The sequence below is a fragment of the Antrostomus carolinensis genome, unplaced genomic scaffold (assembly GCF_000700745.2).
Source record: "Antrostomus carolinensis isolate BGI_N321 unplaced genomic scaffold, ASM70074v2 scaffold13753, whole genome shotgun sequence".
Lineage (NCBI taxonomy): Eukaryota > Metazoa > Chordata > Aves > Caprimulgiformes > Caprimulgidae > Antrostomus > Antrostomus carolinensis.
In genome coordinates this window covers 52,196-68,341 of record NW_010305986.1, presented here as the reverse complement: position 1 = coordinate 68,341, position 16,146 = coordinate 52,196, and the positions used below count along the sequence as shown (strand labels likewise).

The following is a 16,146-nucleotide window of genomic DNA, read 5'->3' as shown; positions in this document are numbered from 1 at the left end:
TGCCTTTAATGGTGAGTGAAGAACACAATTTTTTATGTGTTTTTAAGGTATTGAGGTAAAGGAGAAAAAGCTTTAAAAAAACCCTCAAAATGTGCCTTTTCATGTTAAATGTTCAAAGCTGTTGTGGTGGCTTTAAATAGCCATCGTGGGTATTTCTAGCAGACTGGGTAGTTCTAGCAGACTGTTGGCGGTGGAGTTCATCAGAAGGCTGTGTGGGTAGTTTTACACAGATGTAGTGGTAAAACAGACATATATGTTTAATATGCTCACACACCCTTTTTGTCCAAAATCTTGTCTCTTGATTATTTAAAACTTGATCTTATTCTGATAGAAAAATGAAATTGCTGAACTAACTCAAACCAGTGTACTAATTAACTCAGAAATCAGTTTTTATAGCAGTCAGGAGTCATTGCTTAGGAAGAAAATAATAAAAAGGAAGGCAGGTAGTGATGCCCACTCTGGTGATGCTCTCACTGTAAAGCACTCACTGGTTTATAGACATCCAGAGCTCCAGGCTGTGCCTGGAACCAGGATGTTTTATTGCCCTGATATATCCAGGATCTTGTTTACATATATATTTTTTGCAAAGCTTGTTACCCTCTTCAACAGGAAAGGGGAAGACACAAAACCGAGCGTGTGAACAAGCCAGTGCTAGTATGTATACCTCAAAAATGACTTAGAATGGAAAGAGTTACCAAGGCTTCAGCTGGGGGTAGAATTGAAATTTAAAGCAATACACAATGCAGATGGAGGCCCAGGTGAAGAGGACGCTCTTTCCCACGTAGCTGATCCTGGGGAAGGACGTACCTGGTGTGCTGGGAACAGCTGCTGCTCTCCTGCAGGTCAGGCTGGGGGTCTGTGCCGGCCGTGGTCCTTGGTGCTGCTCCTGCGCAGAGAAGCTGCAGCCAGCTCTGGCCACCGCAGAGCTTTTGGGCAACAGAAGCAGAACTCCACTTGCCAGGGGACCAGAGGTGGAGTGTCAGTGGTCTTCCTCCTTGCAGATCATGAGTAGCCAGTGTATAGTGGAAAAGGAAGTAAATTCTAAGAAGGCAAAGTCATCTCAAACACAAGTCCTAAAATGTGTGGATGCTACGTGGTTTCTCTCTGAAATGTTGTGCAGGTCTCATGAGGCAGCAGAAAGTTCAAGCTCCATAGCCATTGGCATGAAATTATTTTGAAGATGGTAGTGTGCTGAAAGGTAACGGAATCTTAGGGTGAGCAAAATTGGGAATGACTTTCATACTTTATGTTTTGAAATGATGTCATTGTAGGATTGCCTAATGGCATGGCTAATGGCATGGTAGTTTTTGGATTGAAATGACATTCTTGGTTAAAACTTGTTTAGAATTGTTAAACTGGAGCTAACTACGTCAATCGCAGTGCTGCCTCCAGTAAATCATGGAAGTGTGCAGGTCTCCATCAGTATGTGACGTCCCCAAGGAAGGAGAAATGCCATGTTTTCCAGCCTAAGCTCCCATTCTGTGGTGGATTAAACATTGCAGCACAGATCATTTTTTACGTGCTTCAGAGAGAAGTAAGCAGTTGTCCAGGGCAGAGGATCAAGAGCTTAAAGGCTGAGTAAGACGTCCCAGCTCTGTGTACAGTTTCACCCCACTGGAATGACAGCAGGGCAAACTGAAGGGTCGCTTTCGTGTGCGAACATGGATATTTTTCCAAAATGCCAGCCAAATTTAATATTTAAGGATCTAAAGATATGACTGCTATTTCCAAAGGGTTAGAAAGCAAGAAGTGAGCGTGATTGCCAGAAGACCCCTGCTGTATAGCATATACTTTTGGTGGCTTAAGAACAAACTGATAATGTATTTTACCTTTAGCCATTCTTTTTGTTCCCCTCAAATCCCAAATTCACTTCTGCTGGTCTAGCCATTGTTTTCTTAAGAAAATAATTTGTGCTTTTTGTCTGAGCTCAGTGCCTATGAAAGGAAACCTTTTTTTATGGTCCTGCTGATGGTCTTCTGTGTGAGAACCAGGGAATACAGATTCCTGGACAGAGATGGGAGAGCACTGGCGGTGTATCAGAGCCTGTCTGGTGACTGAAGGGGCTGGTGGTGGTGATTTGGTTCTTCACGTGTCTGGTGACAGAAATGCAAGGTGGGGTGGCAGCTCTGAAGCCATTACTAACAGGAATGGGGCTGGTGGGTTCAGACTTCTGTTTTTCTCAGTGGAGGATCTTATGCCACCAAACCACTGCCATATATGAGCAATATCTGTCTACTAATCTTCTTATAGGTCTGTGCCCCATTATCAAAACCTTCTAATGAGGTAGTCAGTGCTTCCAGCCCTAATAAAGGTGATAACACATGGATTGTATTATATCTGTGACCAAGCTCTGAATTGATAAAAACAGGATGAACAAGATAAATATTTTTATAGAATAATCCTACTAGAAGGCATGCTAATTACAAAAGTATTGCAGGACTTCTGGATTTTGTTTTTGACCCTGTCAAAGCTGCCAGCAAACACTTTCTGCCTAGTTTTGTGTTGCTGGCGGGTAGATGTCTATGCATCGTCATTGGATCGCCTTCTGAGGCCTTACAAGGATCTGTCTGAAACTCAGTCATCAGGTCTTTGGCCGCACTCAGATGGCACTGCTGTCGCTCACACCTCTCGGGGTGGCATGGGGTCCAGTGAGGAGAGTGGAGGAGTGGGGCTGACGCACACTTGGATCAGCCTGGTCATGGTTGCACTAGTTATGCAACTGTGGTTACTTAATTCGTGAGATCATGGTGTGTGTCAATCCAGGGATACATTTTTAGAACTTTTGGGGTTTTAGTTTCCTTTTTTAAGGTGGCTAGGAAGCTGTACTGGTGGAAAGCCACAGTAAAGGCTACTGCTAGAGAAACCTCAAAAGTAAAGTGCATGATGTATGTGGTGACAAAAGTCTTGCAGAGGTATCGCTCTGGAGCTGTCTCTACGTACACGTTCAAATAACATTTCTTCCACAATAACCCTGTGGCGTGCAGAGGTCTGGCTGAGCTGCTCAGTTATCATGCCTTGCAAAGCCTCCTAAATGAAAAAACTCCACAAATGTTCATGAATTGTGTGCTCCCTGCATTCTTGGGTCTGACCTGCTGTCACACCTCCATTTGAAAAACCATCTTTCACATCTAGTGTCCAGTAAAAAATGGGATCTCGGACTGCACAACCAAAATTTACATACGCTTCTGTCCTGATGGGATTCTCTGAAATGGGAGCACCAGGTCAGGGCCTGAGCCTTTTCCTATGAACTTCCTTGTACCTTCTTGTTTCAAGAAGAACTTTTAAGGAATAGAATTCCATGTCAAATCCAGACAAATTAAATATGGTTATCTGGTATTTGGAGATCAGGATATTATTTTATAATTCACTTTTAGCCCTGGGAAAATATTTCACAAACAACATCTTCAAAGAACTGTTGTATATGTAAGTGCGTATATAAACCAGTGATAAAGGATTATCACAGATACATCCTGTCAAGATAAAGTAAACTTATTTTGGGCGTGATTTTACAGTGAAGTGTTGCGTGCATCCATGTCATTTGGCTTCAGAGCAGAGACTCGTCCTGGCTGGCCTGTGTGCTGGGAGAGCGCGGCTGTGTGTTCCCTTCCCAGTGTGGGATTTCACATGGATGCCCCACTGCTCCCTCGTGGGACCACGCTTCCCAGAAACTGCTGCTTGCTTTAGCTCCTTAGTTCCCTGGAAAGGGTGTCTTCAGGCCATTCTTTGAAGGGCATCACCCTGCATGTAGTTGCTTTGGGTAATATATTTTTTGGTATGAAATTCTTACTAGGGAACAGCAGTACTGTTTCTCCTAGGAGGAAATCCTCTGTAAATGCAGCCTTTAGTTAAAAAATAAGTGGTCAGTGAGAAAGTGTGGTATGCGTGGACATGCATCCTGTAAGGAGAGTGTGCAGCACGCTAGAAGAGATGTAGGTGTCCATCAGAGGAGGTCAGGTCTGAGGCATAGCTGGGCCACAAACTCCTCCAGTTTCAGTCTGTTTTCTGGAAACCCACAAAGGAGTAGAGTGACACAGTGAGCATCGATGCGTGTGAGCTTGGGTCACCGATCATGCGTCAATACCTGAATAGCGGGATGGCCTTTCCAAGGCTCATTTATCAAAGATCAAAGAAAGTTGTGGGTACAAGGAGTCTCATGCATACCTTTCCCGTTGCGTGCAATTTGACCGCGAGCCAACTGCGTTATCCCATAAATAGGAGAGCGTAGGGGAGCTGCCTTTGAGCTCCCTGTGAGGCTGCATGGCAGGGTGGCAGGGCGTGGGGGCACCTGTTGAGCTCCCTGCGAGGCTGTGAGGCTGCATGGCAGGGAGAGCTGCCTTTGAGCTCCCTGTGAGGCTGTGTGGCAGGGGGAGCTGCCTTTGAGCTCTCCCTGCGAGGCAGCGTGGCTATGTGGCAGCCAGCTCCCCTGGTCATGTTTTCAGCCATCACTGAGCTTCACCATTTGGTGTTTGAGGGGAGAATCCTGAATCCTGCACACCTGGTCTGTGATCTCCCCGCTGTCCTTTGTGTCCCTGCTTGGGGACAAACAGGGGTGTTTCCACTGAAGCAGCTCTTTGGGCTTTGCTGGGGTTGGGTAGGAAGTCCTCCATCCACCTGGAAAAAGGTTACGGTTCTGAGAGGTCCAAGCCTTCTTGCTTTGCATATGTATGATGAATCCTATAGAGTGTGTGTATGTGTGCATACATTATACATAGAAACACTCCGCTATACTATGCATTTAAAATCTTGTCTAGTAGTGAGGATATTGATTTAACCCTAGGAGGTGTGTGCTTGTTCTGTGATCTGCTTCTGGCAGGAGTTAGCTCAGCGAAGCGTGTGGAGCATGGAGTTGCCGTCTGGTGTTTGTGGTGAGGAGGAGCTGGAGCACTGCTGGGCATGGAAGAACCTGGATGAAACCAGGGATCGGGGAGCCTGGTGGAAACACGTAGCCTGGCTGTGGTTGAGCAGCCTTCAGTCTAGGTGATCTATGATTACTTGTGTCGGAAAAGGGAGACCAGAAGCACTTGGTCTTGGTTTTCTTTAACCATATAAGCGCTAATAAGAGAGTCTTTGGTTATTAACGTCTGTGTGTATATAACTGATCTTGCAGTCCTAAATGTTACTGTTGCCCAAAACCAACCTAGTACGCTGTTCCATTTAATTTGGTGCTTATGAGATAGAAACCGTGCAACCCAGACCCCAAAATGACTCTTGATATGGTTTTGTATGTGCATCGACCCCTAAGGGTACAAAATGGCAGATCTGATCCCAGAACTAGTCTTTGAGGTTGGGCGTGAACATAGTTTTCTACAGAGCTGATTGGAAAATGGGGCTTATTCTGTGGTGTTAACCGTTAAAATTATTTGTATTTAAAGTAGTAGAAATATCCCAAGTATCCTCTCTTCCTTTCCAGAAGTAATTTCCCCTGAACAATATAAGTAATTTTATAACACTTGCATTAATGCAAATATATAATCCAAATATTATTATACTTACACTTCAGCTTTTTCATTGTGCATAAAAAAGAATCTAAAACTAAACTAATGGTGATAAAGAAAAAAAAGGAAAAAGCCCACTTTGTTTCAGTAGGAAATTTCATCAAAGATGTTCTTGTGCAGTATTTTATCTTATTATTTGAATGCTGCATTTTCTGGATTTTCTTGTCAAACCATTTTTTAATATTAAAAGGAAAGTCCTTATATGAATAAGGCACTTGATGATGGACTGTTGCCATCTTCTGTTTGTTCAATTGCACTACAATGCATAAGAGATGCATAAAAATTAATTGCTCAAAACACACGTCAGCTCCTTACAATCTACATCTTTTAAGTTGGCTGCTTATTTTTGTACAAGCAGCTTTTACTCTAAACAAATCTGATTTAATCTGTGGTGAAGTACAGGACAAAGTTTACAGGATTCAATACAAACACACCCTGGCAGCCTGGAGTGGCCCGGTCTCTCCTCTCTTGATTTCTTCTTTTAAATAATGCAGTTGTTAGCCAGCGCTTTCTCAGGCAGCAGCTGCTGCGTTGGTCTTTTATTATTCCTTTCTTCTTGCCTTGATTTTGGATGCTCTCCTTTCATGTTTCCTCTGCTCTGGTTGTATGTACCACCACTGTGTAAAATAATACCCTGAAGGTGTTGCCTGAGCTGCTCTCCAAAACCAAATTTCACCTGCTTATCGCACACAATTCTTTCCAAGAGTTGAAAGCAGCCTAAGTTATAAATAATTTTGAACAAAAAATTCCCATTGCTTAAGTTTTATTCCTGTTGTATTAAGCAGGCATAGAAAGTGCTGGGAAACTGAATTTTCAGGTGGATGTTGATTGCTCAGTCTTGTCACATGCGAGTCTCTCAAGGGACTTTTTGTTGTGTCCTCACTTAGAACGCTATTGTGGGAATTAAAAGCTGTTTTAACAGTCTTTCTTTCCTTTTTTTTATTTTTTAAATTTTTTTTTCAGAAGAGACTTAAACTAGGGTGATGTTTGAATTTTTTATGTTTCCTGTTTTGAGAGAGGTGAGTAGTACTTTGGCAGGTTTGATCTGTGGATGAGATGGTGCTGCCAGCACCACAAACGCCAGAGGAAGAGCCGAGACGCTGTTGGCTGGCAGCAAAGCACCGTTTCTGCAGGAGCTGGCACTGCCCTACCCATGGGCACGCCGACGGGTCTCTGCTGGAGCTCATGCCCGCTCCTCCCTTCTCCTCCCCTGCTGCAAGCCCTTCAGCAGCCCTGCACCAGACCTCGGGGCTGTTGGCTTCTCTCCTTGGATCCTGCTCCGAGGCCAGATCTTGTCCGTCTCGGTTGGAACCTCCTGGAGTTCTTAGGAGTCCTAAGGCGTCCTTAGCTTCTCTTAGCCTTCAAAAAAAACAACCAACCAACCAACACAACCCCCAACCCCCTCTGAAGTGAACCCGATCTCTGCGTGGATTTAAGCTGTGGGATTTTGAGCTGGACTTTAGTCAGCTGAAGCGGAAAAGCTGTACGTGCCTGTGCATTCCTTAATGAACTTCCATGGTCAGATACTCAAAGATAGGTTTTATTTACACCATATACAAACACTCTCAGAAATTAGCAAAAGTCTCTGTGTGGGTGATTTCAGACATCGGTGTATTCATGGTATATGCGCACTTCTGATCTTCTGACGCTCTGAAGTGATCGAATGCTCTCACTCCGGGTTCTCATATTTGACTTTCTGAACAGCCTTCGTGAGAATGATCTACACATGAAAAAGTAAATGATTGGATCCAGGCAGACATTACATGCAGACAGGAACAGTGTCATTTCCTTACAGTAATACAAGATTTTATGTGCAGAGTCATCTAAAATTTTATCTAGATGGCTAAAAGTGAAGGGTATTCTGCACAAATGGTATGGCAGAAAGCAAGTGAAAAATACGGCCACAACCACCCTGATACTCTGATTGTGCTTTCGCTTCCTGCTTGACGAGCTAATGAATTGTTTGCTCGATTTGTAAATGTACCTGGATATGGCAATATAACATCCTATCAGTACTATCAGCACCACTACAAACATGCAGGTGTTGATGTAAATGACTGCTGTGTGCCACTTGACGCCCAAGGGGGACTTCAGCTTGAGGCAGTCGTCTATGTTTCTCTTGGTTGGGTAGCCGTTTGTCAGGATCAGGTTTGGTAAGGCCAGGAAGGCCATCACAACCCAGACGCAGGCAGACAGGATCTTGGTGAAGGTGATGCTGTACATCCTGGAGTCTCCAAAAGGCTTCACTACTTTCAGGTAGCGGTCGATGCTGATGAGTCCCAGGAACACAATCGTGGTGTACATGTTTGTGTAGAACAGAACCGTGGTGTATCGGCACAGGAAGGAGTTGAAGTGCCACGGCCCCAGCTGGGAGTCCTGGATTATCTTGAATGGGAACGTCAGTGTCATGAGGAGGTCTGCAACCACAATGTTTTTGAGGTAAAATATAAAACTTGTTTTATTTCTGATGTGAAAAAAAATCCACACTGCTAGGCCAATCAGCAGGATGCTCGCCAGGAAGATGATGAGGTAAAGCACAGGCAAGACGATGGTGGTGAATTCGTTGTGTGTGGAGTTCCCGGGCGAGCCTGCGGTGGAGTTGGGCGCGGTGCTGTTGTCTTGGCTCAGACGATCATCTGTGGGAATAAGGGAAAGCAACAAGTTTAAAGCGTGTTCCTAGTGTTGTACAAATGGGGCCGGTTTAGAACTGTCCTCTAGAAAACATCCTATTTTTGGGCAATTCCAGAGGCTGCTTGGAATAACCGTCCGGGGAAACCTAAGTTTAAAACAGTGCTCCTGAGTATTGCATGTGTCAAAATAAATGTGTCTGTGGCTTGCTAGTCTCTGAGCATGTCTGTGCTTGCTGCTGAAATATAAAGGTGCTTCTGCAATTGGTTTGACAAGAAAAAAAAATGCGGGGTGCCGGTGTGTGTGTGCTCAGGATGTTCCCACAGCGCTCGGTGAGCCCCGCAAGGCGGGAGCAGTGCTGGGGTGGGGGCAGCCGTGCGGCACGGAGGGTGCAGGTCAGTGTTTGGGCAGGATTTGAAGAAGATAAATATCCTGGAAATCCTCCATGGAGAGAGTGAGTGAATCCGGGGAGTGAAATTTGTGAAGGGTTTGAGTTCCCGTAACCCGCCTGCCATGGTTAAATATATTAAAAATCCCAGTCTCTAGGGATTTTAAGATTTCATGTGTAAATGTTTGTGAAAAACTTCAGACTTATAAATTCTCTTATAAAATTATAGCACATTTTCTCATACTGTTTGTGCTCTGAACTTGGCTGGTGTGGTAAACCAGGACTGACAGCACAGGGGCAGCACTTGGCAGTATTTAGACAGCCTTGTTGGAAATGACTGACTTCTTTAAAACGTTGGTAGGAACTGATAGTAACGCCGTGAACACTGCTCAATCGCTTACATTACCAACGTTATTTTACCTGGCAGTTTTCCATAAGACAAGTTGTACCCCATCATTTGCATTGCTGTAGGTTTTCAGCTGAAATGCTTTTCAGGAGTCCCACTGGCAGCTGTGGATCCAGGATGTGGCATTGGCTGGGCCAGCTTTACATTCTGGGGAAAATAAACTGGAATTAAAACAAAAGCAAAACCGAAGACCTCGCCTTCCTCTCCCTGGCATGGGGAGGAGCTTTGTGAGATGAGCAGCATTCCCAAGGGAAGGGCTGAGCCGTGCTGATGGCAGATCTCTGGATGCCACACAGCGGTTCTGCTATCGAGATCTTTGTTGCCACACCTTCACCCACAGCTGGGCACCCGCTGCACCGCTGCAGGGATCCCTGCCAGTGTCTGCTGACTTGTTTGTTGTTGTCCTTAGCTGCATGGTCTTGTGGGTTTTGTTTTTTTGGTTTGTTTGGGGTTTTTTTGTGTTTTTTTTTGTCCCAGCAAATTTTCAAGTTTGTTAACTTTGGTAAAAATATACTGGATTTCAACTTTTAAAAACTTTTCTTCCTTATTTTGATTTCTTTGGACTGAACTTTTGCAAAAACCTGGACTGTCACTAGTGACCCCCAAACAGCCCGGCCAGGAATGTTCTTTTCTTAACTTGGTGCTGGATTTGATAGTCTCTAGGCGGGTATTTCTACACCAGCTTTAAAAATAGGTTGATGTGTTTGCAAACACACCATCCCACTTACTGCAGTAGGTGAAGTTTGTCTCCTCACTGCCAGAACATGCTGGTTTAATGGCTTTTGCTTTTGTTATGATCTGCTGCTGCAGCTGCTTTCTGACTCCTTGGAAAAGGCCCTTGACCTTATTCCCGATGTCTTGTGCTTGGACATCATCTTTGGTTTTGACCTTGGACATTTCAGTGACAGATGCCCGAGAGTGGGATTATTATTATTTTTTTTTTAAGTTTATCATCTCTCACTTCTTGAAGTAAAAAAGTTTAATATGTAATTATGAGACATGTGTGTATAACTTTGTAATGTGTCCAACAAATCAGGGTGGAAATTGTAATTTCCTGTTCCTTTCTCCTGGTTTTGAATGAAGTGCTTGAGGAGCCGCAGGGAGTACTGAGAAACTGCAGAGTCTAGTTTGTGCCATGGTGGCATTATAATGTTTTGACATTGTTCAAAGAAACGCTGACAGTACCGATTCGTAAGACCACATTCCAGATTATTGCTTTACTCTTGCAATATGCAGATGTGTTATTTTTTCCCTGCTTCACTTTGTTTACAAGTTTTGATAGGAAAGCTAGCAAAATAGTTCAGAGCTCGGCAGTACACTAGACCTGACTGCCTCTCATGTGGGAATGAGCAGATGATGATATTACTGAAGCCCTTTGGCAGATCTGAACTTGTTCTGTGTGATTATCACTGTTACAAACTGTGTTGCATTGTCACTAGATGGCAGTGAAGCAAAAAATTACATTTTAAAGTGTCAGTAAAAATTTTAATTCTGGTATTTTAAGCTTTTTATTGGTTTGGCTTCTTGTCTGGCATTGTTTGCTCTGATAATAACTGGGGTCCGTAATGAGATTGTATTTTAGATATTTTGTTTTCTCTTGGACTGAGAAGCAGCATATTGCTTTTTGATGCTGTTTATAATTTGCAGCTATCCTTTTTTTGCCCACGAGGCACTGAGATCAAAAGAATATGTGATTTTATGAAAAGATGCATATCTATCTTCTTATGCAAATAAGATGCTTATTTCCCTGCTTTTTAGAGTTCCTTTTAAGTCTGTGTAATTCCTAGCCCTGGTCCCTGGAAAGCTCCCTGCTCTCAGGCTCTCCTCAGCCCAGGGAAGTCAGTGAAGCATCAGTTGTGTTACCTGAGGTTCAAGGCCGTGTGGGCACTGACTCTGGTGTTCCCATGCTGTCACCCTGGGGAACGCTGCAGTCCCAAGGGGATTTGCTCTAAATCCTGTCGAAAAAGTCTCCTGCCTTTTCCCACCTCTGCATCCCTCCTTTTAGGTGGATGTTGTCACTAAGAGCCCATAAAAACCTCGCACCAGGCAGTACCTGTGAGTGCATATTCATGCACAGACAGCCCAGACGCTCTCCAAAGGGTCTGTCTCTTGTTTTACACCAGCACATGGATGGGTGTTTGCTGACACTGGTGAGAAATCTCCCTGCTGCAGGGCACCTCTGCCTCGGTTGCCCTCGGGACTCTCCCTCTGCGTCCTGAGCTTTCCACTCAGCAGAGACAGACCATCCACAACACCCTTACGGCTCTCGAGCCCCAGTTCAGTGTGGATCAAAATCCACTTTCCTCCCTCCTTGTGGGTCGTGTCTTGTTTCTTGGGTACTGTTACAGAATCCACTGAATCTTGGGGTTTAGCCCATCGTTTTACAGTGAGAACTGCTGCCGAGGATGGACTGTGATCCCTCAGACCAGACGTGGCTGAAGCCCTGGCACAGGAGGCTCTGCCTGGACAGGCGTGTTTCTTACCACCCCAGGGAGTGTGGTAGTGTCCCCTGTCTCTGATGGACTCACCTCTGCCCCTTGGGGTTTGACAGGATCAGCTCTGCTCCCACGCTTGCCCTGCAGCTCACCTGCGTGGTCTGCAGACCTCCCCAGTCCTGGCACAACCCTGCAGCAGCCTGGCTGCTCGGTGCCTGGGCTCTGCTGTCCCTTCCAGACGCAGCACGGGTGACAAGACCAGCAACATCCCATCCCATCTCTTCTGCTTTTCAAGTCAGCGCTGCTTCTTTTTAACAAATCCCAAACAGGCTTGCTGCTTCCTGCTCAGAGCACTGACCGTGGGGCTCCCTGCCACGCACACCTTCCTGGCCAGTGAAGAGTGACCACGCTCTGATGGCCCAGGGCAGTCCAGGTCCCCTGGAAGCCGTACTGCGAGCTCGCTGTTGTTCCTGCAGACCGATTAGGGTTGAGCCTCTGAATGGATATCTCTGTGTCATCTTATTCCTGATGGAAAACGTATTCCAAAAATAACCCAGCAAAGTATTGGTTGGAAAAACAAAGCAGCAAACTCTTCGTGGATGTAAACTGTGCAGCTGAAGCACGTTCAGGGTGTTCTGCATCCTGCCTTGCTGGCACAGCTGAGCTCAGCACAGGCTTTGGTGTGAGCATGGGGTGGAGGTTAGAGACAACACCTACTGACGGCTGCCCTAATTATGTGCTAAAGACTTTCCCTTATGCTGCTGTAGTTTGAAGCTTTAAAGTCTTAAACAGGTTTGTGCAGAGCAGCAGAGGGGTGCAGGCATGGTGTCCCCCGCCGCACAGCGCTGGTCCTGGGACACAATTTTGGGATGCTCAGCGACAGTCCTGCTCAGACTCACCAGCCCAAAGGTGTTTCTGTAGGTTCCTGCCCAAATCTATCAGGCCAAGGGGTACTGTGGCAGACAGAGTGTGGCTTCATTATTTACTTGCTAGTGTGGGTGAGCAGAGTCAAATCTGGTGTATACCTGTACTCCAGAAGCTTTGCTTTTTTCTGATAAAGGCCACTTGCAGACTCTAGGAGTAGGAAGAAAGTTATCACATAAGAAGAATTGACCCTTTTTCCATGTGTTCTCTTGGAATGGGAGATGAAGCCTGCCTTCTCTTTGAAGGGTATTTTAAGGTATTTTGTAATTGTTCACTGACTATACACTCTGATAGTAGCTTCTGGTTTGAATATGGTGTTTATGGGCTGGGCAAGGTTGCTTTTCCTCTCCTTGTCCAGTTCACCTAACCAATTTCATCCTAAACAGCTGTCTCATTCTTACATATAAATATATTTTGCTTGGATGGTTTTGAAGATGCACTAGAAGCTGCTTCTTAATTCAAGCAGCTTTTTAAACCAGAATACTTGTAGTTTATGCACTTGGTTGTTGGTTTTTTTTCTGTCATTCCCCTAAAGGCTGTTAACTGCATTAAATATAAGTTAAGTACATACTGTTTCAGAAATGAGGTAATCTCTTACTGGTAATGTTGATAGACTGGTTTATAAGCATGACTGATATAACCTCAGATGAGAAATTAAATAATAGGCTACATGGCAGACTTTGGTGTCATACGGGTAGGGAATGACTGTATAGTTTTTCTAATGACTAAGGCTTTAAGTTGCCTCACTGTTTAAAGAAATTCTGTATCCTCACATCTAATTGCTCTTTTTAAATATTATTTACAATTTTTTTTAAATTAGAAAATTCTCTCTGTGAACTGGAGGAGATATTCTAGGTCACAGGGCTGCCGAGTTTTAAGGGATATTTGTTTATTTGAGCACATAACTTTCTGAAGTGTGGCTTCTTGCCAGTCAATCTGCATTCATCACCATGAAGTCTGGCAAATGACAGAATCGTAAGCAGTTGAAATGTGAGGCAGTTAATTAAATTTGCTGTTGGCTGTCTGCAATTATGTTATTTTCGGTTGCCCATCAGATCCAAATCACGGAGTTAATTGTAAAGATTTAGGGGAAAAAAGCATCGGTGTGGGCTGCAGCGTGAGTGTGTGTGTGTGTGTGTGTGTGTGTGTGTGCACAAAGCTTCTGCACGGACAGTGCAGCCCACGTCCCTGCTCTCTTTATTTCAGCCCAGTCCTGTACTGCATCCCCTGAGCCAGCCTTAACGTTCTGTTTTTCCCTGCTTGCATCTATTTCTCTTCCTTAGCGCTGTTCCTTGCTCACTAAAGGAGAGCTCAGTCCCAATAACTAGAACATTACCACCTCTTCCTTCCTTGGAGGCCTCTGGTAAGAATGGTCCCTCTCCCTTTTGGTAAAAGCGTATGTTAATGCATAGTGGGATAACTTGCTATTCCTGTTGGAATTTGTACCCACGGCGAGTGAGTATGCGCCTCTGACTCTCTTGTGCTTTGCATGCTTGCTTATTTTTGGCATTTTTCTAGCTGTCACATCCCCGTCCTGGGGACTGTGCCTCTGTGCCAGCTGTGCCAAGTGATGCTGTGCTGTGGGCAGCAGCGCCAGTGGTGACAAGAACTAGATTAAGGCTGGGGTCTGTGTTAGAGCTTCCTGTGCACTGCAGGACCACGGCTGCTTGTAGACCAAAGCGTGTTTTGCTGTTTCTGTCTCTGTGTGGAGAAGCTCAGGTGTAACAGCTCAGCCACAGAGGCTGTTTTGTTTGATTCTCTTCTGCATCGTTTGTCTTGCGCAGCTCATCGCTGCGTTGCTGGGGCTTCGGAGCTGGGGATTGAGGGATGAAGCAAACATCTGTAATACATCATTCTTCAGATCACATCCCAAGGGTAGTGTCTCTCCTCTGCAGAGGGGTGGGGAGAGCTGAGGTGGTTCAGCCTGGGCCGGAGAAGGCTCAGGAGGCTCCTGTGGTCTGCATGGCTACCTGGTGGGAGGGAGCCCAGCTCTTCCTGCTCAGCAGCACCCACTGACCAGACAGGAGGCAGTGTGCACAGACTGAGACTCAGAAATTACATCTAAGGACAAGAAAACTTTTTTTTAACTGGGAGGATGGTCAAACATGGGTGCAGGTTGCCCATGGAGGCTGCAGATCTTCACCCTGGGAGATACCTCCCAGCTAGGCACAGCCCCGCAGCCTGGTGTCACTGGCCCTGCCTGGGGTGGGGTGGGAGCTCCTGGGGTGGTAGAGTCCCTGAGCACCCGCTCCTTCGTGACTGCTGAAGGCTGGCTGAGCTCATCAGTGGTGTCCACCACCCTGCGTGTCCAGTTCAGCCAGCTGGCACGTGTTGGCTGCTTCAGACAGGGAACAGCTTCAAACTGGGAACTGCTTCAATATGGGGTGGCTGGGGAGAGGATGAAAATAGCCCTCTGTGGGGCTTTGTGCCCTCGCTTCTGGTGCCCATCTTCCTAGGAAGGGCAGTGGCAGAGGGATGTGCAGACGGTTGGTGCTGGTTCCCTGTAATCCAGTACCACTGCCGGGCTTAACCGTCTGAATTGCAGAGAGGCTGAAATACAAGAGCTGGGGTATAACTGTCTGCAGCTGTGGCTATGGCACTTGTCTGCTTAGTCATTTCCAGAAACAGGAACCCCTGCCACTGCTCAGAAACCTTCAGTCTGCTTCAGTATCTGGTACAAAACCCCCTTCTTGGTTTTTGGGTTCCTCCTTGAACTTCCCCCTCAATTCCAGCCTAACTTTTTTCTCACACATCTCTGAATCGCAGAGTGTCCTGGCCGCGGACAAGCTGCAGTGCAACTTGCTTCCATCTGCCTTCAGCTGGTGGAGCAGCTTCTGTCTCCAGGATCCTCTCCTGTCCCTGCCCTATCCTACCTGTTTGTCTTCATGAGAAGAGGCGTGACGCCCGTGGCTGGGGAGCTCACCTCCCGTGGCAGGCTCTGGGTCGGTGTGCACGTGGGAGAAGCAGCCCCTCCGCACCCGCGTTGAGACGCGCTGCCAGCCGAGACTTCCTTCCCCACGCTCGTTTTACCCAAGAACTGTCACCGGGAAAAACTGTCTGTGCAGCATTCCTGTAACCCAGAGAGCTTCCCACAGTCACGCAGGGAAGTTCTGGGTTTAGTCTTTCTTGGTTCTTTGTATGTGACAGTTAAAAGTACCGCGTGTGTTTCCAGCCTGTCCTGGGTTTACCTTGCGTCGCGTGACCAGATAAACGTGCTCATTTACGCTTTCCACCTCAGTCTCTACCCCTGCTTTGCTGTAGGTATTGCCTGAAATCTCACTCCCTTTGCGCCTGTAGCTCAGTTGTTTTACAGTTGCAGGAGAGCCTGGGCTGGGTGTAGCAGAACGCTGCAGTGAGCATTAAATGATGCTGTTTAATTTGCAAATTTCTCAATTTTGGGGGAGCATGTCCTTAGGATAACATGATTTCCTCACTTTAAAAAAAAATATTTGGACATACGTAATTTTCTGAAAGTCACATTTGGAGTATTTGGTCCAAATGTAACCATTAATTTTTTTCTTCTTTCAAGTGAATGACTATGAACCTTTTTTCCCCCCTATGTGGGGTAGCTCTGACGTGAGACCTTTTTGGGATGCTGCCTGAACTAGCAGTTTCAGAAATGGCATCTTGTTGGGCAGCAGGGAAATGGCTGTTGTTGGTGGAAGAGGAGCTATGCGCTGCAAGTGCTTGCACCTTTTTTTTTCCCCCTTTTTTTTTTTTAAATTGCACAATGCAATGGTTGGCAAAGTTGGGATAATTAATGTTTTCTCAGTCTGGCAGCCTCTAATTAGACAGGAGGAAAGGATTACCTCTGGAGTGTTTCCTTTGCTTCTTTCTAGAAGATGCTGCTGATGGTTGTACAAATCCTGC

At 45.8% G+C, this 16,146-nt stretch overlaps 2 protein-coding genes across 4 annotated transcripts in view; one reads left to right on the top strand and one right to left on the bottom strand.

Moving 5' to 3' along the window:
- MED12L (mediator complex subunit 12L) overlaps positions 1-16,146 on the top strand; it is a gene marked incomplete at both ends in the record, with an annotated part of 118,865 nt that overhangs the window by 51,370 nt on the left and 51,349 nt on the right. The gene's annotated exons all lie outside the window — the stretch shown is intronic.
- On the bottom strand, positions 7,024-8,965 carry GPR87 (G protein-coupled receptor 87). Of its 3 annotated transcripts, none has more exons than XM_029084274.1 (2): positions 8,932-8,965; positions 7,024-8,140 (listed from the first exon to the last, which is right to left on the bottom strand). In XM_029084274.1, the coding sequence occupies exons 1-2, from the start codon at positions 8,963-8,965 to the stop codon at positions 7,095-7,097; spliced, it is 1,080 nt and encodes a 359-aa protein (XP_028940107.1). In that variant the 3' UTR covers positions 7,024-7,094. The 3 variants fall into 3 exon arrangements, with proteins under 3 accessions (XP_028940107.1, XP_028940108.1, XP_010163275.1); XM_029084275.1 differs by having other exon boundaries at positions 7,024-8,131; XM_010164973.1 differs by having other exon boundaries at positions 7,024-8,113.